Source organism: Phyllobates terribilis, unplaced genomic scaffold (assembly GCF_046119375.1).
Source record: "Phyllobates terribilis strain yellow unplaced genomic scaffold, ASM4611937v1 Scaffold_5__5_contigs__length_657084704, whole genome shotgun sequence".
Lineage (NCBI taxonomy): Eukaryota > Metazoa > Chordata > Amphibia > Anura > Dendrobatidae > Phyllobates > Phyllobates terribilis.
The window spans coordinates 174,188,584-174,212,765 of record NW_027362765.1 but is presented as its reverse complement, the minus strand read 5'-3'; the positions used below and the strand labels follow the sequence as shown (position 1 = coordinate 174,212,765).

The 24,182-nt window shown below is 41.8% G+C and overlaps 1 protein-coding gene across 1 annotated transcript; it reads left to right on the top strand.

The window, feature by feature from the left end:
- Positions 1–22,746, top strand: SP6 (Sp6 transcription factor). The gene is made up of 2 exons (XM_073683492.1): positions 1–541; positions 20,883–22,746. Exon 2 carries the CDS (start codon positions 20,913–20,915, stop codon positions 21,927–21,929), a length of 1,017 nt encoding a protein of 338 aa, XP_073539593.1. The 5' UTR covers positions 1–541; positions 20,883–20,912; the 3' UTR covers positions 21,930–22,746.
- Positions 22,747–24,182: the final 1,436 nt, after the last annotated feature.

The window sequence follows — 24,182 nt, the reverse complement described above, 5'->3', positions numbered from 1 at the left end:
GGAAAAAGGCAGAGGTGCAACCTGGAAAGTTTAGGTGTGAGTGAGGAGCAGCCTGGAACAGAAAGTATTTCAGGAGCCGAGTGTGAATGGGATCAGATGCTGCAGCTGCTGAGTTCTCTAAGCATGGATGTTTGCAGAACGCTTATATCAAGAGACCTTCCGAGATCTTCATAGGACACTTGGCCACTGGATGTCCTCGGGCTACTCCTTTCAAGGAAATGACTAGTCTTTCACCATTGGCTGCAGATTACTAGTAGTTCAACCTTTTAAATGAGTCAATGGACGGTGCAGAATAACTAAAGGACCTAAACAAAATCATTTTTCCTCAGCCTTTAGAAGAAGAAGCTCCAAGAGCGGATACTAAAGGGTCATCTGGTATGTAAGTATACTCAAGTTTGAAGACAAAGACCACCATAGAAGAGAATCTTATATAGTCACACATGGACTTCAGGTTCCTGATCACATGATTTTCCAAGAGGGGCCAGACCGGTGATCTCTGCATCTCATAGTCATCTTCATTGGAAGTGCCCAGATTGCGAAGGTATGTAAATAAATCACTCCTGTGAGAGGTAACGTAGCCTCACGCACATTATCTTAACACAATTAACAGGACTCGAAGTATTTATTTTTACTTACTCGTTATTTTATATATGTATTATATATCATATATATTTAACATTTATTATATATTTAGTATTTAATGTATTTATTATATTATTTTATACTTTTTAACTAGTGTTAAATATGTAAGGATGATAATCTGATCTCCATGTGCGGTTACATTTAAGGTATACTGATGATATTAAGCAAAGGCAAAACTAGAATTGTGACTAAAGGTTGGTAATAAAAGGGTTCCTGAATTTCAAAAGCGAAAATCATCTCGTTAAAACTAAAATATTCTCAGGAGACTAAAATAGTTGTGTATCTTTTCCCAAAAATGTATGGCATGCACAATTTATTATAGGTAAATTATTATTTCTAAGGCCTGCATCTCACATTATGTTTCCTTCTCCTCTCCTTTTTCCAAAATTCCTTTTATTTGCTAATTATTTTTAGATCATTAGTTTTATATAAATGTTTTGTAATGATCGCATTTATCTAATAACTGATCGTTAAACATTATGTGTGATTTGTAGATGATCAACACGGGGCTAGAAAGTATTGTAAAAACTCAATAACTGCTGGTGAATGTTGATTTTCACAGTGATATGAGGACAATAGGATTTGGTAAATGTTGTCCTTAAGCATTGATGATTGGCGATAAGGAATTTCTGTACAGATACCATCTGCAGTTGTACACCTGTTCAAAAGGGAAGTTTTACTATGTTCTAGAGGTAATAAAAGAGGTATAGCCGATGTGAAGAAATTCTGTGATTTGCATGGCACGACAAACATCATTAAAGAAGTTTAACACAGGCCAGAATTGACGTAACTCAATCAGGGCTGTCAAAATCTATGTTGAGTGTCAAAGTTACCATTGCTATATTTTTAGACACTGTTGAACTGGGGTTCCTTGAGTCACCTAGAGAAATTGTACAAGGTGCCCACCTTCCACCTATACATGTCATTATTATTTTTTTTATTTATTATTATACTTTGCTTATATAGCACGATCATATTCTGCAGCGCTTTACAGACATTATTGGCACTGTCCCCATTGGGGCTGACAATCTAGATTCCCTATCAGTATGTCTTTGGAGTGTGTGAGGAAACTGAAGAATCTAGCAGAAACCCTCACAAACATGGGGAGAACATACAAACTCCTTACAAATGTTGTCCTTGGTGGGACTTGAACCCAAGACCCCAGTGTTTGCAAAGCAACAGTGCTATCCACTGAGCCACCGTGATGCCCACTATTAATTGCATTATTATTGCATACACAGACCATATCATCAAGAAAGACTAATAGGTTATTTGTGAATCAGCCTATAATAAATCAATCATAGAAGCAAGTGATTGTCCTGTGTTGGAGCCTAGGCCTACCTTCTGTCATGTTGTTGGGGTAATTTGAACCCAATTTTTTAGACGCAGTCTCCGTTGCTTTCTATTGTTCTGAGATTTCCAGTTATATGGAAGGATCTCTAGTTTTCTACGTCTATATTAGTTGGAGGAACGTAAACGGTATGTAAGTAATGATGCATTCCTTATCATTAAAAAGTTCCTGGCACTTGGCAAAAAAAAAGTTTTTGCCCTTATTTTATGCCTTCTGCTCCTCCAGAATATATATTTTTAAACATGCCATATGGTTCCAGAGATACAGGCCTTTTTATTTAGTACTAATTGTTTTGGTCTTTACCAATGGGGCGTAGCTGACAGGATTCTCTCGGGGACGTGTCTTTAGGCTGCTCTCCATTATTACCTTGTGTGCAACGCCCCTGGTAAAGACCATAACAATTAGTACTAAATAAAAAGACCCATATCTCTGCAACTGTATGGTGGATAAAAAACAAAATCTGAATACTCAGGGAAACAACAGAAGAAAAATAGGAACAAAAACTGACCTCTTTTTAAATAGCAGTTTATATAGCATGGTGGCTCAGTGTGTAACACTGTTGCTTTGCAGTGCTGGGGTCCTGGGTTTGAATCCCACCAAGGACAACCTCTGTAAGGAGTTTGTATGTTCTCCCTGTGTTTGCATGGGTTTCCTCCTACACTCCAAAGACTGATAGGGAATATAGATTGTGAGTTCCAATGGGGACAGTGATAAAAATGTCTGTAAAGCACTGTGGAATATGATGGCGCTATATAAGCAAAGCATAATAAATAAACAGTGAAAATGGGCTCTCTCCCTGATGCTGGTTCATATCTCCACACTCACAATCCTGAAAGTAGAAGGCCAAAACTTGTATCTAGTCACTTACCCCTTACTTCCCACCCTTTTAGGAGATTGGCTGATTCCTCTTCCTTTTAGTTGGGAATGTGAATGTTCTCACCTAAAATGTGTTTGTCTCCATGATCCATTCTGCATTATAGTTTCCATTTTGTTTCAGTGCCGAGAATGTCCATATTGCATATGCTGGAAATTTTTCTTCAGTCCATGTTAGTTTCAGATTAAGGCTGGGGTCACACTGGCGTTTAAACAATCTGTCCCTTTCTCATCCCGGAGAGTGGGACGATTTTTCTCACTTGTCATCCGTGTGCAATCCATTTTTTTTTTTACTCAGAGGCTATTAATCATTTACAGGACTATTTACAGTTTCCAATTTTACAGAATTGCAATGTATGCATACAAATCGGATGCCATACTGATGGTCCATTTGGCAACCCATTTTTTCCCTCACCGAATACAGAGCGAAATCACAGCATGTTGAGATTTTTTTCAAAGACAGATTGTGTCAGTGAAAAAAATCGGCCATCTTCACTGCCTCATTGAATAACATGGGTCAATGTGCTGCTATCCAATAAAAAATCGGATAGCACCTTGTCCGAGTTATACGCTCGTTGAGTAATTCAGGCTCTGTGCACATGGCCATATTCTGGTTATATGTCAGAACTGGATATTTAGTACAAGTGAAGAGATTAGATGGATTCCTTGAAAATCCTGAAAGCCTTTCCCAAAGTCAGCTAAAATTCTGAAGCAATTCCAACCCCCCAAACAATATGTCTTCCGTGCTTCGTAGTGCCTTCTGTTCTACTCTGTAAAACTTTTATTGCTGCTAGTCAGGTTGTGTGAGGAGAGATTGGGGACGTCACTCTGCTAATGCTTCTTGGTCATATTCCTAGAGATAAACTCTGAAATATAAATCAAACAAATAATATAGAAACTCGTATAAGCCAATGCCTAGTAAACTAATCACTGGCTAGTGAGGTAGACAAGTATGTAAGTACATAATCATATTGTGTATCAAATTCCAATCAGGCACTTTACTTGCACTATCAATGACAAGTCCTAATTACTTACTATGCAAAATAATTAATTGTTGGCTTAACTGGGTCATTGGAGAGACTTCCAACACTCAAGAATGTGAACACATTAATTTGATTCTGCACAAGCCTAGATTATAACTCCTAACTGCATTTAAGTTAGAGAAGTAAGAATATTTTCATTATAGATTAAAGTATTCTCTCCTGTGACTCTGGCACATAGTGCTAACAGCCGACACATTCCCAGGTCCAAAGAAGGCATCTGTTGGTGCCAAATGTGCAAGTGACCGGTTTTTATGCATCTGTATTCCAATTAAGTTTGACAAGAGCCCCAAACCTTATAACCATACCCAGACAGCCAATCACTTACATATCGAGCTGCAAAACATCCATTTATATGACTTTCAGAACAAGCTTGATATTGGTACCCCCACATCACATATAACAGGCAGGTGACGACAAGGAAATTATTCTCACTTGACAAACTTATTTGGGCATGCCTGTTGCAATAGCAGAATTGTGATCAAGTAACCGTCTCAATATTATGGAATGATTTAGTTCTAACTAAGCACTATGTATCATCATAAAAAATCATTGTCAAATAAGTTCCAAAATACACAAACCATTGATTGAGGAAACAAGGTATTATGAACCTCTGTTGAACCCCATTGCTAGTAAACAGGGGAATAACTACAATGGATGTAGGTAGAGGTGTACAGTATCTAGGTCTTCTAACACCCGGGGCAAGAATTTGGTTTGACACCCCCTCCCCTTCCCCAGCATATATGCGATTTGCACACTAAGGCCATGGCCCCAGTATCAGTATTTGGTCAGTATATTTTCTCAGGAGTGGGAGCCAAAACCAGGAGTGGGTGATACATGCAGAATTGGTGACTTGTTTCTATTATATATTTTCTCTGATTGTTCCTCACCTGGTTTTGGCTCCCACTCCTGAGAAAAAATATTGACCAAATACTGATAGTGGGGCCGTGGCTTTAGTCACATGCCAACGAGCTGCTCTTCCAAATTTTCTCTGGGAGTAGCAGAAAGAAAAGCTCATTGTCAGGTGACCATAAGTATGAAAATCTCATATGAGTGAAGTGGCCATGTGATGACTGATGGAACCTGCAAGCAGAGCTGAATCCTGACAATGAGGATATTACATGCTGTTAGGATTGGCTGCAGGGCTTTATTTTATAATTAAAGGGCTTGTCCAGCTTTGAGATGAAAGCATTCAGTCATTCTATGTGTCTTCAGGCTTCTGAATTCTCACAGGGCATGCACTGCGCACTTTTAGGATTCCCCTTTGCCGTGGCAACAGTGGACGGTCATGTGAGCACAAGTATGTGATTTGTATACTTCTGGCCACATTCTGCCTAGACGTGTCTGGCCTTTCTCAATTCATTTCCATTGAGTGAGGCCACACACGTCTAGTCGGCATGTGAACACATGTATGTAAATTGCCGGCACCAGAGAATCCTGACAGCGTGCAGTGCGCACTGTGAGAATTCAGAAGTCTACAGTCACATAGAATGGCTGCAGACTCATCACACACGTGGACAACCTCTTTAATGCTCCTAACATAAATAAAAATCTAAAAATGACAGCATCACAAAAAACATTTACATCCATGTACCTTATAGGTGACGCTGTCTCTGGAGTCGTTCTCTTTCTTTTCTTCCTCTTGTCCAGACGCCATGATGACTTCTCACATCGACAGCTCGTCTCTGCAGACTTCTATCTTCTCCGGTCTTCTGTAGCACATCCCCACACGATTCCCTTAAAGAAAGCAGTGTCATTGTAATGCTCCTGAATAAAAATATCTGCCCTACACTGAGCCCCTGAATGAATAATTGCCCCTCACTATATTCCCTGCACAATATATGACCCCCACACTGTCCCTCTTATGTTACATGCTCTCCACACTGCCCTCTCCTTTCCATACTGGGCCCTCTATTCACACCAATCTCTCATACTGTGTCCTGACTATAGGGCCCAGTCTCTGTACTGTTTCCCCTCATCACACCCCCCCTCCTTAGCATACTGTCCCCTCCTAGCTGTGACCATACACTGTCCCCCCATGCTACCCGCCACCCACTACTCAGTCTCTATTCTTTCTGTGCCCACTCACGCTTTTCTTCCCCTGTACTGTCTCCACACACTATTCCCCTCAATAGTCTCCTTACACGTTTCCCCCTACTGCCTCATATTTCCCGACTCACACATCCCCCCCAACTCCCCATACTGTGTCCGCACACATCCCATCACCCACGCTCACCATACTGTGTCTGCACACATCCCATCACCCCCGCTCACCATACTGTGTCCGCACACATCCCATCACCCCCGCTCACCATACTGTGTCTGCACACATCCCATCACCCCCGCTCCCCATACTGTGTCTGCACACATAACATCACCCCTGCTCCCCATAGTGTGTCCGCACACATCCCATCACCCTTACTCCCCATACTGTGTCCGCACATGTCACATCACCCTCGCTCCCCATACTGTGTCGCCACAAATCCCTTCACCCTTGCTCCCCATACTGTGTCCACACAAATTTTTTCCCTCGCTTCCCATAATGTGTTTGCACCCACCCCCAACTCGCTCCCCACAGATTAAATCTCCCCCCTCCACACAAAATAAATCCGCCCCAACACTGACTAAACCCCCCACTGGATAAATCCTCTACTGAATAAATCCCCCCTCAACACTGCATAACCCCCCCACACTGAATAACACTCACACTGAATAAATCCCCCCCCCCATAGATATGCCTCTGGATGTAGGGGATGTAGTCATACCCAGACATAAGGGGCCCCAAAAGGTCCCCTTTCCCATATGAGATCAGTACTATTAATAATAATTTTTATTTATATAGCACCAACATATTCCGCAGCACTTTACAATTAAGAGGGGACATGTACAGACAATAAATTCAATACAAGGTAGGACAGTTTAAACAGTTACATTAGGAGTGATGTCCCTGCTTGCAAGCTTACAATCTACAAGTACTATTAAAGATCTGTGATAGTTGGGGGTCCTGTTGGAGATATTGCACTGGGCCCATGCACTGCAAGTTACACCATCTCTAGTAAATGTTATATTTTGATAGCTATGCAGCTCTATACTATATGCATCATAGTAGTCTACCTACTTTATACTAGTGTCAATATATGTCTCCAAGTTGTCCATCATCTCCATTTCAGCAGACTCGATTTATCCCATTGGCTGATAATGTTTCTTTCAATATCACGGCCAACAAAATCCAGGTTCCTATATGGTTAATGTTGTAATAAACAGGCTGGAACCTTCAAGAAGCTTGGGTCCTGACATTGGTCATATGTACATCATATGCCCACCTTTATAGAATCTTCACTGTTGAGTAAAATGGAAAGTTTTTTTCAACTTCAGATGGATTTGTTGCAAAATGTTTCTTTTTCTACAATTTCATGTTTGTTTTTTTATGTCTCCTGGATCTAGTTGTAATTTGACCCACATTGTGGTTTGGGCTATTTTGGAAACAATTATTGGTAAAGTTAAAAGATGTTTTGGATTGGTATCTTCATTATTTGTGTAGATTATTCAGAAAATGATGATTGGTAAAGTTAATAGATGTTTGAGATTGCTATATCAATTTTTTTAAAGGCATATTAATATTGTTTTAGGGCCAGATCCCATGAACTTCAAATATATTGTACAAGAGACCTGTATTGCCATATCAGTTCCCATAACACGACAGGATTAGGAAATTCTTGCCTGCCCATACATGATTTTCTGAGACAGATGTTAGAATATTTTTGTGAATAGGAAACCATTATTTATTATATGGAGAAAATAGATAACAAACACATTTCGGGCTGCAAAGAAGAAAAGGTATACCGGTATTTTATTACAAAACAAAGAAAAAAAACAACAAAGAGCAGGAATGGACACATATTAAAAACATTGAAAAAATTGTCAAACAACAAAACAAGAGCCCCAACATCCCTGCCCATGCTACCGCAAACAAGACCACGCCACACACTGTTCAGTATTCATGATGGACAGCCTGTTATACTAATACATCAAATATATAATAAGTATTAGAGCCACAATAGATACAATTAAAAAGTATCCAAAGAAGTGCCAAGGGGTGATTTAAAAAGTGTAGTTGTGCAAAGGTCAGCCACAACACTTAAGCCCCCGTCTCATATAGCGAGATCACTAGCGAGATCGCAGCTGTGTCACGGTTTTGGTGACGCAACAGCGACCTCACCAGCGATGTCGCTATGTGTGACACTTTGCAGCGATCAGGCCCCTGCTGTGAGGTCGCTGATCGCTGCAAAGTGTCCTGGACCATTTTTTGGTCGTTGCTCTCCCGTTGGTCAGCACACATCGCTGTGTGTGACCAGCGGGAGCAGCGATCAGGCTAGTAACTATGGTAAACATCGGGTTACTAGGAGCACACACGCACCTAGTAACCCGTTGTTTATCATAGTTACGAGCCTGCTAAAGTGAGCGGTAACCTCCCGCTCACTGTATTAGAGTGGTAACCATGATAAACAACGGGTTACTAGGAGCGCGTGTGCCCCTAGTAACCCGATGTTTACCATAGTTACCAGCCTGCTCCTGCTTCAGCAGGCTCGTAACCAGGAGCAGGACATCGTGGAAAGATTCTTTCCACGATGTCGCTGCTCCTCTGATCGTTGGTGAGCCTGCCTGTTTGACAGCTCACCAGCGACCACATAGCGACGCAGCAACGATCCCTGACAGGTCGTATCGTTGTCGGGATCGTTGCAGCGTCGCTAAGTGTGAGGGGGCCTTAAGACACAACGTGAGACTGGATAGCCATATTTCCTGATTGAGTCATGCTCCACCTGTGAAACTAACTTAGGGTCAAATTTACGGGAGAAGTATGCAGGAAAACACGGAGAGCCATGCCAAGAGGAGTAACCAGAAATATTAAAAAAATAAAATATAGATTTTTTTATCACTGAATTAAAACATGTTTAAAACACGTTTCTAAACCAATCCGATTTAGTTTCATCAGGCATTATTCCTGGTTACTTCTACTCGCAATGCTCCACTCATCCCTGTTTTTTACCTACACCTTCGAACAGTAGATACAATGGAGTAGCGCTATGCATAAAATAGACAGTAAAGACATGAAGTATAAAAATACAGGCTCAAGTGTATCAAAGTGTGATCTAAGTAACGTAGAGTATTCTCAAATCCCAGATTAATGTGCTTAGTGTAAAGGAGAAGTCAATGGTCCAGGGTACCTCTTAATGCCAGTGTGTGGGGACAGCATCCCACGCTTATCATTAAACACAAGGTGTTTTCCTCAGGGGTCCCCTGGAGTTCCCTGAGGAAGTCATTTTGTGTCTGACAATACATGTGAGATACTGTCCCTATAGAGTGAGGTTATGGTACAAAATGGACCACTGATTGACCTATCCTTTATACTATTGGAAACTATAATGCTTGCAGTCCAGGCCAATAGGTCCATGGTCAGGGTATTTTGTCCTGTTAACTATATACTAATCTATCAGCATGGTAGCAATACCAGGTTGGCTAGGGTTAAATCCTAGCTCTGCAGGCTTTTATTAGTGCACCTGGTTAGCTCTGCATATAAACAGGCTAGGTGTTCATCTAAGTCAGTCATCTCAGGGAAGCTGTCCAGACATGATGTGTCTTGGAGCTGAGGAGAGAGACAGTCCTCCAGAATCCCCCTTTGGAAGAGTCTGCACAGGCTGTGTGCACAGAACAGCAAGTATCAGTGGTTGCTATGGACAATAACTGTTTTATTTGACCGAACTGGGGCTAGCTCAGCCGTGTATAAGTGGCCTGTGGAAAGCAATAAAAACTGCATGTGTTTAGATGAAAATTGCATTGCCTGTATGAACGATACCTAGTGTCCCTTTCACAAGGGCTGACAAAAACAGTATGGGGAAGAATGATCATTAATATGCTTGTTCTGTCCTCCATACACCACATTTTGTTGGCAACACAGCCCTTGTAAACACTGGGCAATGTGCAACAGAAAACAATGATTTGTGCTGGAATAAATTATCTGATCACCCAACAAATGAGCGTTTTGCTCGTTCATCAGGTGACTGGCAGCATGTTAATACAGACTGATAATCATCTGTTGTAAAAATGCCTTTATTGAGTATTGACTAGGAAGTTTTGACTTGTAAAATTGCTTTACTTTTACATTTTTTTTTGCAAAGGGAATACTTCTATTGTGTATCAGGGGTGGACATACCATTGGTGCAACCAGTTGCCCAAGAGGTAAGGGAACCCATTTCCAGCTCAAAAGCAGGTGGAATTGTGTATTATAATGTGCTATTGGACCTCAAAGGGCCCATATACTGTTCTTGCACAGGGGCCCTTTCTATCTGTGTCCGCTCCTGTTACGTATGCATCTTTGCCAGGTGATGTACAGTATACTGGTAGAGACAGCCATGTCCTGAAGGGAAAATGCAATATAGTAGAACACATACATAGGAAATATTGCTAATCTAGAGGTCATCTAGTGATTGAATCTGATTGATTATTTTTGGAGGAAAGGAAGTACCTTAAATTATGATAATGTATATTTTTTGCTGCTGCGTGAGTAATGAAAGAGCCCCAAGTGGCAGAATGGTTACGCCCACACTTAAGTTATAGATGATACTTCTATAATTATTCCAATTAATCATTTCCCATAGATCTGCTGGCAGAATTCCATTTTCAAGTTGAAATTTGAATGATGATGTTCCTAATCCTACATCATCCTTACAAATTGCTTGTACAAAGTGTTTGCTGTCAATGACTGGAATTCATTCAGCCCCAAGAACACCTAACACATGACAGGCCAGTCCTAATGATTGTGCCTGGCCCCATATATTACACTTTATGTATTATTTTGCCTACTAACAGTCATCACAAACCCTGACCTGTCATGAGAATGGGGTTCCTACAACCCCTTTATATCCTCAACGGACCCTATATAAGAGGAAACGGGTATCACATAATGTGTATTACAAGGTACAGTATTAGAAAGGTACAGCTTTATTTTTGAGCTGGTTGCATCTAATTTTGGGGGCTGGATTATATCAGGAGCATTATGTGTCGGGCTAAGATGATTCTCTCATTTCCCAAATAGAAATCTATAACAAACTTTATGGCTTGAAAAAGTTTTTTTCACAACCAAAACATTGCCACACCAGATGGGCTAAGAAAGCCACTTTTTACACAATTTTTTTGGAGTGCTGCCTGCTTTACTTTCTACATATATATGACAGTGTGATAGTTGTCTGGAGGCCCTGCACCCATTTTTGGTCTTATGGTGTTGTTCCAATTTTTTATTACATATAACAAACTTTGGATATTTTTTACTCCTTGGTTCCATGTCATTGCCCAGACATTTTTCCCTTAAATGTGAAAAGCTGCAGAGACAGAAATTCATAATTTACTATGGGCTCGTTTCTGGACTCATTCTGGAGCTGGATTAAAAAACTGTTGTGGCCTTTTTTTGATCGGCCTCTGGACATTTCACTTGTTTCGGATATGTCATCAGTTGTGTGCAGCTTATATACCTAAATTTGCTCTAAGAAGTACTTTTCATTTGAATATGGCCATGTTATATTATTTGAATTAAGCCAGGGTCACACGACAGTATTAAAAAATGAGTTTAATTTTCATCCAGAAAAGTGGGACGATTGGGACGATTAGGCCACATTCACATGTTCAGTATTTGGTCAGTATTTTCCCTCAGTATTTGTGAGTCACAACCAGGAGTGGGTGATAAATACAGAAGTGGTGACGTGTTTCTATTATACTTTTCCTCTGATTGTTTCTCTCCTGGTTGTGGCTTACAAATACTGAGGTAAAAAACTCACCAAATACTGAACCTGTGAACATGGCCTTATTTTCTCACTTGTCATCTGTGTGCTGTCCGTATGCAATCAATTTTTTTACTCAGCAGCAATTAATCTTTTACAGGGCCAGTTACAGTTTCACATCTCACAGAATTGCAATGTATCCATAAAAATCGGATACCATACTGTGGCTCCCTACGTCAGCCGTTTTTTTTTTTTTTTCTCGCACTCATGAGATTTCAGAGTAAAGTCGCAGATTCTGTCAGTGAAAAATAACAGTCATCTGCACTGCCCCATTGAATAACATTGGTCAGTGTGCTATCTAATATAAAATCAGATAGCACTCATCCGATTTATATGGTGGTGTGAGCGAGGACTAATAAAATGAAATTGTTTGCCTGTATCGCTGTATAATAACCAAAACTTTCCCTCCTTAAGTATGTTCACACAAGCGTATAAAAAAAAATCAGTCATCAGAGTTTCATCCAGAAAACTCGGATGATTTTTTTCTCATTTTTCATCTGTATGTAATCCAATTTTTTTTTAGAGTGCCGCTATTAATCATTTACAGGACCATTTGCAGTTTGCGGTGTTCAAGAACTGTAATGTATCTGTAAAATTTGGCTGCTATATGCATGACATCCGTTTTTTTTGTGCACCCATAGACTAGAATAGACGATTCTCATCTGACACCCAAAAAAAATAGTGCGCGCTGCAATTTTTTTTTTTCACATCCAGATTCGGTCTGTGAAAAAAATCGCTTCTCTGCTCTGCCTAAATGAGTAACATTGGTTGGTTCATGTACTGTCCATTTTTTTTTTTACGGTTGTGTGAATGAACCCTCAGGAAAATGCAAAAGTTACATCAGAAAACTTACACTTATGGTATGTTTTTTTTTTCTCATAGAAAAACATTCAGATCATAAATAAAAGCCTTGCATGTACAGTACAGACCAAAAGTTTGGACACACCTTCTCATTTAAAGATTTTTTTTTCATTTTCTTGACTGGAAATTGTACATTCACACTGAAGGCATCAAAACTATGAATTAACACATGTGGAATTATATACTTAACAAAAAAGTGTGAAACAACTGAAAATATGTCTTATATTCTAGGTTCTTCAAAGTAGCCACCTTTTGCTTTGATGACTGCTTTGCACACTCTTGGCATTCTCTTGATGAGCTTCAAGAGGTAGTCACCGGAAATGGTTTTCACTTCACAGGTGTGCCCTCTCAGGTTTAATAAGTGGGATTTCTTGCCTTATAAATAGGGTTGGGACCATCAGTTGTGTTGTGCAGAAGCCAGGTGGATACACAGCTGATAGTCCTACTGAATAGACTGTTAGAATTTGTATTATGGCAAGAAAAAAGCAGCTAAGTAAAGAAAAACGAGTGGCCATCATTACTTTAAGAAATTAAGGTCAGTCAGTCTGAAAAATTGGGAAAACTTTGAAAGTGTCCCCAAGTGAGTTGCAAAAACCATCAAGCGCTACAAAGAAACTGGCTCACATGAGGACCGCCCCAGGAAAGGAAGACCAAGAGTCACCTCTGCTTCTGAGGATAAGTTTATCCGAGTCACCAGCCTCAGAAATCGCAGGTTAACAGCAGCTCAGATTAGAGACCAGGTCAATGCCACACAGAGTTCTAGCAGCAGACACATGTCTTCAACAACTGTTCAGAGGAGACTTTGTGCAGCAGGCCTTCATGGTAAAATAGCTGCTAGGAAACCACTGCTAAGGACAGGCAACAAGCAGAAGAGACTTGTTTGGGCTAAAGAACACAAGAAATGGACATTAGTCCAGTGGAAATCTGTGCTTTGGTCTGATGAGTCCAAATTTGAGATCTTTGGTTCCAACCAGCGTGTCTTTGTGCGACGCAGAAAAGGTGAACGGATGGACTCTACATGCCTGGTTCCCACCATGAAGCATGGAGGAGGAGGTGTGATGGTGTGGGGGTGCTTTGCTGGTGACACTGTTGGGGATTTATTCAAAATTGAAGGCATACTGAACCAGCATGGCTACCACAGCATCTTGCAGCGGCATGCTATTTTATTCGGTTTGCGTTTAGTTGGACCATCATTTATTTTTCAACAGGACAATGACCCCAAACACACCTCCAGGCTGTGTAAGGGCTATTTGACCAAGAAGGAGAGTGATGGGTTGCTATGCCAGATGACCTGGCCTCCACAGTCACCAGACCTGAACCCAATCGAGATGGTTTGGGGTGAGCTGGACCGCAGAGTGAAGGCAAAAGGGCCAACAAGTGCTAAGCATCTCTGGGAACTCCTTCAAGATTGTTGGAAGACCATTTCCGGTGATTACCTCTTGAAGCTCATCAAGAGAATGCCCAGAGTGTGCAAAGCAGTCATCAAAGCAAAAGGTGGCTACTTTGAAGAACCTAGAATATAAGACATATTTTCAGTTGTTTCACACTTTTTTGTTAAGTATATAATTCCACATGTGTTAATTCATAGTTTTGATGCCTTCAGTGTGAATGTACAATTTTCATAGTCATGAAAATACATAAAAATCTTTAAATGAGAAGGTGTGTCCAAACTTTTAGTCTGTACTGTATATGGTTTATAGAAATTGTAATATTCCAAAAAGTGTCTATTTGTGACTTTGTATTTATGTCTGACCTAAAATGAGAGAAGGATTAACTAAGTGAATTAGTATGCTGTGATGCCCATTGTCCAGCTGTAGGTCTGAAATAATGATTTTTGCCATTAGGTGGATCAGGCCCAAAGTTGTGCATAAATATCAAAATGGTTACATTTCATGTTTTATATTTAAAAAGGATCTTTCACCGCTCTTGACTTTTCAGTTTTAGTAAACAATTGTATTCCCCCTAGTAGGAGTGTCCATAGGAATCATGAGGGCCTGTAGCAAAATTACTATTTGGCAGAGTAGGCGAGGTCATACTTCCCACCTTTTAAAAGCAGGGAGACATGTATTGCTGAACTTACACAGTAATTATGCTTCTACGGAAGCCCTTTAGTGTTCTCACCAACTGTGATACCTTTTTCATAGCCATTATGGAGTATAATGCCCCCCTAAATTGTCTCCATTGATACACACAGTATGATATCCCAACAGTAATTTTTTCCCCAGAGTTTCCTCGTACAGTCAACCCCACATGCACATTATGATGACCCCACAGTGCCTTTTGCAAAGTATGATGCCTCCACAGTGACCCACTCACAGTATGATGGCTCCCGTTTCCCTACACACAGCATGATGGTCTTCACACACAATTTAATAGCCCACACAGCCTCCACACCGTAAAATCGCCCCCACAGAGCCACACACTGTACGATGGCCCCCACACAGTATGATTGCCCAATAGCCCCCCACTCAAAGTATGATGGTGGCCCCACACAACATGATGGCCCCCATAGCTTTCCACTATATGATGGCTCTCACATTCCCCCCACACAGTAGATATCTCCTACACATTATGATGCCCCCATAGGTCCTCACAAAGCATCATCCCTCCCCACAGCCACCCAAAAAATACTGACATTTAAAATAATAAATAAATACTACTCACCTATCTGTGCGACCCGACATGTTGCTCCAATCTGTGCAGAATGTGTGGACTGAGGCTCCACACAGAAGGCACAATCTAGAGACATCATTGTGCTTAGTTTCAGACACACAGACTGAATGGTACAAAAGGAAGCCAACGGCCATTCTGCTCAACAATTTCTGCATCTTCAGGATGTAGATACTGTTGAAATTATGACAACACGCTGTCCCACCTCCCTCCCCCAATTCAGACTGTGTAGTCTGCCGCTATGAAAGGTACACCACTGCCCCATACCGTAACAATTATGGATCATATTTTTTAGAACTGAGTTGTTTTTTTCATCTATTATACCTGCTAGGAATGTGTGAATAAATTGCCAGCTGGATTTTACTAGTTGGGGTGTGTCCCTCCACATAGAGTTATTGTCCAATAAGTGCTGCCAGTATCAGACTGTGTAGGCACACACCTTTTTGAAAAGGGGAATGGTAACGCTAAGTAGTTTATTTATTCATATATTTCTGATAGTAATAAGAGAATGCTACAAAGAATTCTAAAAAAGGGCCAAGAATTGTTCAAGGGATTCTGTCACTTGATTCATGATGCCCAAACCACGGACAGCATGAAGTAGAACCTGGCTGTATGATTGCTCTGGTGTCTCAGAGAATAGTTTGAAGAGCTTGTTCGGGGCCTTTGGGAGAAATGAGAGACTAGTCCCACACCACTCTATTTGATTCACAGGTCTCTCCCATGTGTGTACATAGGGGAAGACTTGTCAATCACCTGGAGAGGTGCGATAAGAAGCCAGTCAGGGTAGGTGCCGGACGAATCTACTCTCTTCCTATAGTCTCTGGCCGGCTCTTCAAACTATGTTTTCTAAAAGTATGTTCTGTAAAACATACCTGGTTGCCATCATGCAGTCTGGCTCTGATTCCTGCTGCCTGTGGTTTGGATCGAGTGACAAGTTCCCTTTAAACCGACTAGTCAGGAGTGGTGACAGGTCCTTTTTAATATGATCGTTATCACAGTTAAGAATTTCCAGCACCATTTGTTAAGTGCCTGCTCCCCAGACTTTCTGACCCTTATTTCCTTGGGGTCTCTCTCTGCCTCCAGTGCTGGTTACTACTCAGACAATAATTACTGTAATTTGCATCCAGCAGCCCTTTATTACAGCTACTGGCTCCCAGGTTATTTAGGATGAAAGATAAACTGTATTTATATTTCCTTTGTATATGTGAAAACCTCTAATCAGAGTGGGTGACGAGGGCTCCTGATCTGGCAATTTACAAGCTAAAAGATCCTGGACCAAGAGTTTAAGCCCCCTATACACTTTAGATAGCTGTCGCTGGGTGATGGTTCTGCAGATCGCTCAGCCAGCATCTATCTCCCCCAACTTTTCCATACACAGGAGCGTTCGCTTGACCAAGCGCTACTATGTTCTCTATGAAAAAGTCATTATCAAACATCTCTGGTGGCAGGTTATCTCTGGGAGAACAAAAGGTCGGACATGCTGGATCCTTTTCTCCCCCGAAAATCATCTGTCAGGGGCCCATATACACATTAGACTGTCGGCTGAACTCGACGATAGCGTTTGGTGAGCTAACGTTAGTCTAATGTGTATGGGGGGCTTTAGAGTTAGCCAGAACAGAAGAACAGTAACCAGACCCTAGCGAAGGTAACATATAGAAGTAAAGGAAGATACAGGTGTATTTAGCAGAAGGAAGGGTAGAAGACAGGGTAGACGTTTTACTATGTCTAAAATCAAAGAGAGTACAGGCTCTCCTGTTTCAACATTGAAAAGGGCAGACTTTTATCTGTATCCATTATGGGAAGCTCTACAGTATGCAATAAATTAGGTTCTAGAACATCCATTAGATCAGAGTAAAGCTTCTACAGAATCTAATATACAGTACAGACCAAAAGTTTGGACACACCTTCTCATTTAAAGATTTTTCTGTATTTTTATGACTATGAAAATTGTACATTCACACTGAAGGCATCAAAACTATGAATTAACACATGTGGAATTATATACTTAACAAAAAAGTGTGAAACAACTGAAAATATGTCTTATATTCTTGGTTCTTCAAAGTAGCCACCTTTTGCTTTGATGACTGCTTTGCACACTATTGGCATTCTCTTGATGAGCTTCAAGAGGTAGTCACCGGAAATGGTTTTCACTTCACAGGTGTGCCCTGTGGGATTTCTTGCCTTATAAATGGGGTTGGGACCATTAGTTGTGTTGTGCAGAAGTCAGGTGGATACACAGCAGATAGTACTACTGAATAGACTGTTATAATTTGTATTATGGCAAGAAAAAAGCAGCTAAGTAAAGAAAAACGAGTGGCCATCATTACTTTAAGAAATGAAGGTCAGTCAGTGCGAAAAATTGGGCAAACTTTGAAAGTATCCCCAAGTGCAGTTGCAAAAACCATCAAGCGCTACAAAGAAACTGGCTCACATGAGGACCGCCACAGGAAAGGAAGACCAAGAGTCACCTCTGCTTCTGAGGATAAGTTTATCCGAGTCACCAGCCTCAGAAATCGCAGGTTAACAGCAGCTCAGATTAGAGACCAGGTCAATGCCACACAGAGTTCTAGCAGCAGACACATCTCTACAACAACTGTTAAGAGGAGACTTTGTGCAGCAGGCCTTCATGGTAAAATAGCTGCTAGGAAACCACTGCTAAGGACAGGCAACAAGCAGAAGAGACTTGTTTGGGCTAAAGAATACAAGGAATCGACATTAGACCAGTGGAAATCTGTGCTTTGGTCTGATAAGTCCAAATTTGAGATCTTTGGTTCCAACCACCGTGTCTTTGTGTGACGCAGAAAAGGTGAACGGATGGACTCTACATGCCTGGTTCCCACCCTGAAGCATGGGGGAGGTGGTGTGATGGTGTGGGGGTGCTTTGCTGGTGACATTGTTGGGGATTTATTCAAAATTGAAGGCATACTGAACCAGCATGGCTACCACAGCATTTTGCAGCGGCATGCTATTCCATGCGGTTTGTGTTTAGTTGGACCATCATTTATTTTTGAACAGGACAATGACCCCAAACACACCTTCAGGCTGTGTAAGAGCTATTTGACCAAGAAAGAGAGTGATGGGGTGCTACGCCAGATGACCTGGCCTCCACAGTCACCAGGCCTGAACCCAATCAAGATAGTTTGGGGTGAGCTGGACCGCAGAGTGAAGGCAAAAGGGCCAACAAGTGCTAAGCATCTGTGGGAACTCCTTTAAGATTGTTGGAAGACCATTTCCGGTGACTACCTCTTAAAGCTCATCAAGAGAATGCCAAGAGTGTGCAAAGCAGTCATCAAAGCAAAAGGTGGCTACTTTGAAGAACCTAGAATATAAGACATATTTTCAGTTGTTTCACACTTTTTTAAGTATATAATTCCACATGTGTTAATTCATAGTTTTGATGCCTTCAGTGTGAATGTACAATTTTCATAGTCATGAAAATACAGAAAAATCTTTAAATGAGAAGGTGTGTCCAAACTTTTGGTCTGTACTGTATATAATCGTCTTATCCCGTCTGTCTGTCTGTCCTTCTGTCCAGGAAATCCCGCGTCGCTGATTGGTCCGGCCGCGGCCAATCAGCGACGCGGGATTTCAGAAAAAGATGGCGGCAGTCAACGGCTCATCTGCCGCACGGAGTTCAGCGGCGATGCAGCCGGGAGATGACCGGCGCTAGCCGGTCATCTCCCGGCTACTAGCAGCAGAAGGACCCTGACCGACGGCGCCGCTGACCTCCATGCGGCTACCGTCGGGAGATCAGCGGCTAGGACTGCTGATCTCCCGACGGCACGTGTGAAGGGAGGACCGGTGAGCGGCGCAGCGGGTCCGGATACTTCTGCTGCGAGCAGCCAGTCATCTCCTGGCTGCTCGCAGCGGAAGTACCCGCACAGGCAGCACCGCTCCCCGGTTCTCACTAATACAGTTCGCTGATTGGTCGCGGATGCCGGCCGCTACCAATCAGCGATATTGGCGCCAAATTTAAACACCGCTCTGCTGATTGGTCGCGGACGGCGGCATACATATTCTAGAATACCCGATGTGTTAGAATCGGGCCACCAGCTAGTATGGTAAAACAGGGAGAAAACGGTTGTAGTGAATCTAATGTGGCAGAGAATGGAGGATATTGTGCAAACTTAGTCTGGTAATGAATAGCTGATAATCTGCCAAAGAGTGTTCATGAAAATATTCGTTCCCAGTTATCTTGCCATGTAAACATGTCGGCAATCACCTACATAAAATCATCATTATCGGAAGCATAGTGCCTGGTGTAAATCAGGGATGTGCTACCAATCACATGATGTATGGGAACAGAATGATCGTATTAACAATCAGCACTCCTTAATGAGCCGAAATTGGTACGTCTAAGTGGAGCAAGGTTTCCATTAAACATGAGATATTGGCAGTAGGATAGCGTGGTGGAGTGGGGGGTATAGGGGCAGTTGCAGCAGCAACAAAGATAAAGCTTTAAGTAAAAAAATGAAGTGAGTTGTCATCTAAGAGCTCGCTCACATGAGTGTATAACACGGCCGAGTGCTATCCGATGTTTTATGCTGCGCGGAATTCAAGTGGTTTTCCTTGCGCTGCTGGCAGAATCCCACGGATGGACTCAGGAGATGAAGAAGAATAAAATGCAATATTTATTGGGCAGTTATAATGTCTAGGCATTTCGAAGTTATCCAACTTCTTCCTCAGGACAACTTCCTGTGATTTTGGCTTACAAATACTGAGGTAAAAAACTGACCAAATACTGAACGTGTGAACGTGACTTTAGACGCTGTATCCTTAGTCAGTCTGTTTAGAGCTGTATTGGTATGTTAGGTGAAGTCATTACTATGAAAGCCCACATGGAAACATGCATAGGATTGAGGAGCCTGGAATGAAAACTCCTGCTGTAAAAGGTCTGTTTCTTTCTACCCTATGTGTGCAAGTTACCACTGCTACCAGCTGTCATTGATCACAATAAAATTGTAGTGATAGCTAATAATCACTGGGTACAGAATAATCTGGACACTGTTACCTTATAAGATTAATCCATAGGTTATAGGTGCTCATATACTACTTAAAGGGAACCTGTCATCAGGTTTTTGCTAATCCATGTGAGAGCAGCATGATGTAGGGGCAGAGACCCTGATTCCAGCAATTTGTCATTTACTGGGCAGCTTGCTGTCATTTTGATAAAATCATTGTTTTATGTGCTGCAGATCTAGCAGTTCTTTGAATGCTGAGCTCTGTATAACCCTGCCCACACCAGTGATTGGCAACTTTCTGCCCATGTACATTGTACACAGAAAGTGGCCAATCAGTGCTGGTAACAAGGTTATACAGAACTAATGAATATGGAGGACTCTAATGGTAATCTCCTGCTGATAAAAGAGCGATTTTGTCAAAACTACACTAAACAGCCTAGAAAGTGACACATCGCTGGAATCAGGTTCTCTATCTCTACATTATGCTGCTCTCAGATAAGGTGGCAAAAACCTGGTGACAGATTACCTTTAATATAATCTGTGTATATCACTGCTCAGCTGTGTTTAGGTGCCCAAAGCAGAACATTCACTATTTATTGCATAGGTAAAATAGAACATTCTTTCTAAATCTTTCCATTTGATATCTTCACAGCTATCTTTTGCCTGGACAACCTTATCTGCAATGCTGACTGCTGTATGTAGCTCTTTGGGAAACCAGCCATCTGAGGCTCCTGGATCTCCAGCCACCTCTGAGCTCTCCCTTAAGTCATACACAATCCCCTCGGATTCAGATCCACGACTACCTCTTCAGCAGGAGTCACCCCAAGATCCACCTTATACTTCTCCTGAGATATACACTTCTCTTTCCTCTGTACGACTTCCCTGTCAAACATTTGCAGGCCGTGAATCTGCTGAGAGCTCATTTACGAAATTTCTGCACCCAACCTTTGAGATGTCTCATCCATATGAATCCTGGATGAGACCTCCATCCACAGGTGGTCCTGGTGAAGAGACTGGTGTTCCTTCATGGTGGGATCTTCATGCTGGCTCCAGTTGGATGGATATGCAGCCTGGAACTGGAGGCTTTACTACAACCTCACCCCACCAGACTCCTTTAGGGGGTTATGGCTCTGAGCTATGTCTTCCCCCTGCACACATGCTGCCTCCCACACCTCATATCATGGGAACATTGGAAGCCACAATGGATTCTCATGCTGCTGAACAAATCTCGGACGGTTCTCCTCGCCCCAAAACTGCCAGGCGGGCAATGCCACGAAGTGCTGCTCAAACTGCCTGTCGTTGCCCCAACTGCCAGGAAGTAGAGCGTGTTGGTACCAGTGGAGATGTATCAAAGCGAAAAACCATGCACAACTGCCACATCCCAGGTTGTGGGAAAGCGTATGCCAAAACCTCCCATCTAAAGGCTCACTTACGCTGGCACAGTGGTGACCGTCCTTTTGTCTGCAACTGGTTGTTCTGTGGCAAGAGATTTACAAGGAGCGATGAGCTGCAAAGACACTTACAGACCCATACAGGGGCAAAAAAATATCCTTGCCCTTCCTGTAGTCGCGTGTTCATGAGGAGCGATCATCTCACCAAACACATGAAAACCCATGATGGGGAGAACCGGGGGTCATCAGAGACTTCTAGTAAGGCCAAGAGGGAGCCAGAAGAGAGTACTAGTACTCATACAAACTGAGACGCCTTTCCTTCTTTAATGAGAAGGTTCTGTGGTTTGAGGTGTCATCCAGAATGAGATCCTCCGCAGTACGGTACTTGTAGTGCGTGGAAGGATCTGTATTAATTTATTTGTAGATAGACCATTGCCTCTAATATTAGCACATACCATGTTGTAGAAGTAGCGATGGGCCAGTAGACACAGCAGAAGCACAATGAGCCAGGGTAATGTAGAGACAATTATAGCAGCAGAGTAGGAAAGCAGATGTTAAAAAGCGAGAACCTCAGTTAGGGCTTGTAGTTCCGCAGCATTAGATGATCACAGGAAGCCTAAAATGGCTTTAAAGATTTTGTCATGTTAAAATCAGACAAGGCATTGCAACTAAGAAAAGATTTTTTGAAAAATTCTGTGCACTAAATTTTATACATTTTTCAGAATTTTCTTTTTAACCCTTTAGTTTTCAGAGTGATTGGAGGGAACACCCACTTTGCTGTTAACCTGTTTTTGAGGGGCTGCCCCTCCCGCAGAGTCTCCTTATGTTATGGGGGGAATGTCTCTATAAAACTGGGTGTGGAGGGATATGGGCAGAGAACACCTCCACGCCCAGTGAAGCACTGGCTGCACCCAGGGGACCTGTAGGGTGCTGTATTAACACTTTCACTGCCATTAAGAGGCTAGACACTGTTTGGATCCCAGATGATCTATAAGCAGGAGGATTTACCAGATGGTGCTTTCTTTTATTATGATTTTTCTGCCATGAACTTTGTGTGCTTCAATTACTGCATAATTTCGCTGCCTTGTATTTAATAAATCAATTCATGACAACAGTGCTCTTAAACATGTTTGGCATTGTACAAGTGTCTTTACATTAATTTGTGCATCAGTCTTTCAGTGGCTTAAAGGAAGCTTTAATCTATATGATGCTCTTACATAGAAGTTCTTTGTTGCTAAGACCCGGGACTCAGGAGGGCCGTCATTATCATAAATAGGGGTCTACACGACACAGGATTCAAAGTTACGGAAAATCTAAAAAGCTGCTGCATAAATTGGATGTGAATACAATGCAAGTCAAATCCTTCTTTTTCTTCATTGCTAAGTCTCCTGTCCAGCTGTTATGGGTTTATATTATTTATTAGAACCAGTCCAGCGGGAGGCCTGGAGTGGGATATGGCCAGTAACTAATCTTATGTATTTTATTATGATTTACGTGTGACTTGAAGAATTCCGCTCATAACAATGTGAGATGATGATGGACGTCCGGATATAGCCATACTTCATTTACCATCCAGGAGACTGATGGTGGATCCATTGTAGTTCATCCCATTGTTAGTGCATTGTAAATAGGCTGTATTTATAGGTAGTCTTAATCTTTTAAGTTAAAAGCTCGCATCCTTTACTGTGTCCCCAAAGATTAATCTTTTGTATGTAATAGCAATAATAATAAAGTCATTCTCTTTGGACAATATCTACATGTTAGAAGAGTTTCTTGACAGTAAAGTGATCTTAAAGAGTCCCTCTTGCTGGAAACCCCAACAATCAGCAGGGAAATTATGGGGAAACCTAGCAGTACTTGTTAAATTACCTTGCAGCGCCACCCGGGGGAATGCTAAGCATTACATAGTGCCCATTCGAATCAACAGATTGTCTGTATGATTCAGGACAAATCAGGTCCTCCAGAATGAAAGACACTCTGGGTAAATGATCTACAGGGACAGGAATTGTGGGCTATGAAGTTTTGGCCATAAGAGCAGACCAATACTATTAAAGACCTGTGATAGTTGGGGGGCCCAGTTGGTGATTTTGCATTGGGGCTGTCACACAAATTTTAAGTTATGCCCCTGATGTTCTCCACTCGAGATGAAGATCCTGAATGATAACCCCTCTCTGCTAATTCAGGATTCCCTAATCGGGTATATGCAAGTGGTTCTCTAAAGCAGAAAGCCTCTTTATGAAGAGGACTTGACCTGAAGTAAAAATAGGAACCAATTAAATGGTTAAGCAAATCACAAGCAATTTGTATTCGTTCTGTGCCCTATAGGTTTAAAATGTGAAACTACCCTCAGTATAAAGCAAGGCCAAACTAATTGCTAAAGTAATCCAGGAAAATTTAGGCATGCAGTCTGAAAACAGGAAGATTTTAGCTCAACCCCCCACACCCTGTACATTGTTGGGCAATCCTTGGGGAAGGACTTAAAAGTTCCTATTTTTGCTAACCAAGATGTTGGTATGTATTAATCTCCTCTGTGGAAATTTTGGATGCATACCTACCTGACT

Bases quoted from the DNA above. Each gene is read 5' to 3' on its own strand.
- SP6 (XM_073683492.1), top strand. From the start codon at position 20,913: ATGCTGACTGCTGTATGTAGCTCTTTGGGAAACCAGCCATCTGAGGCT.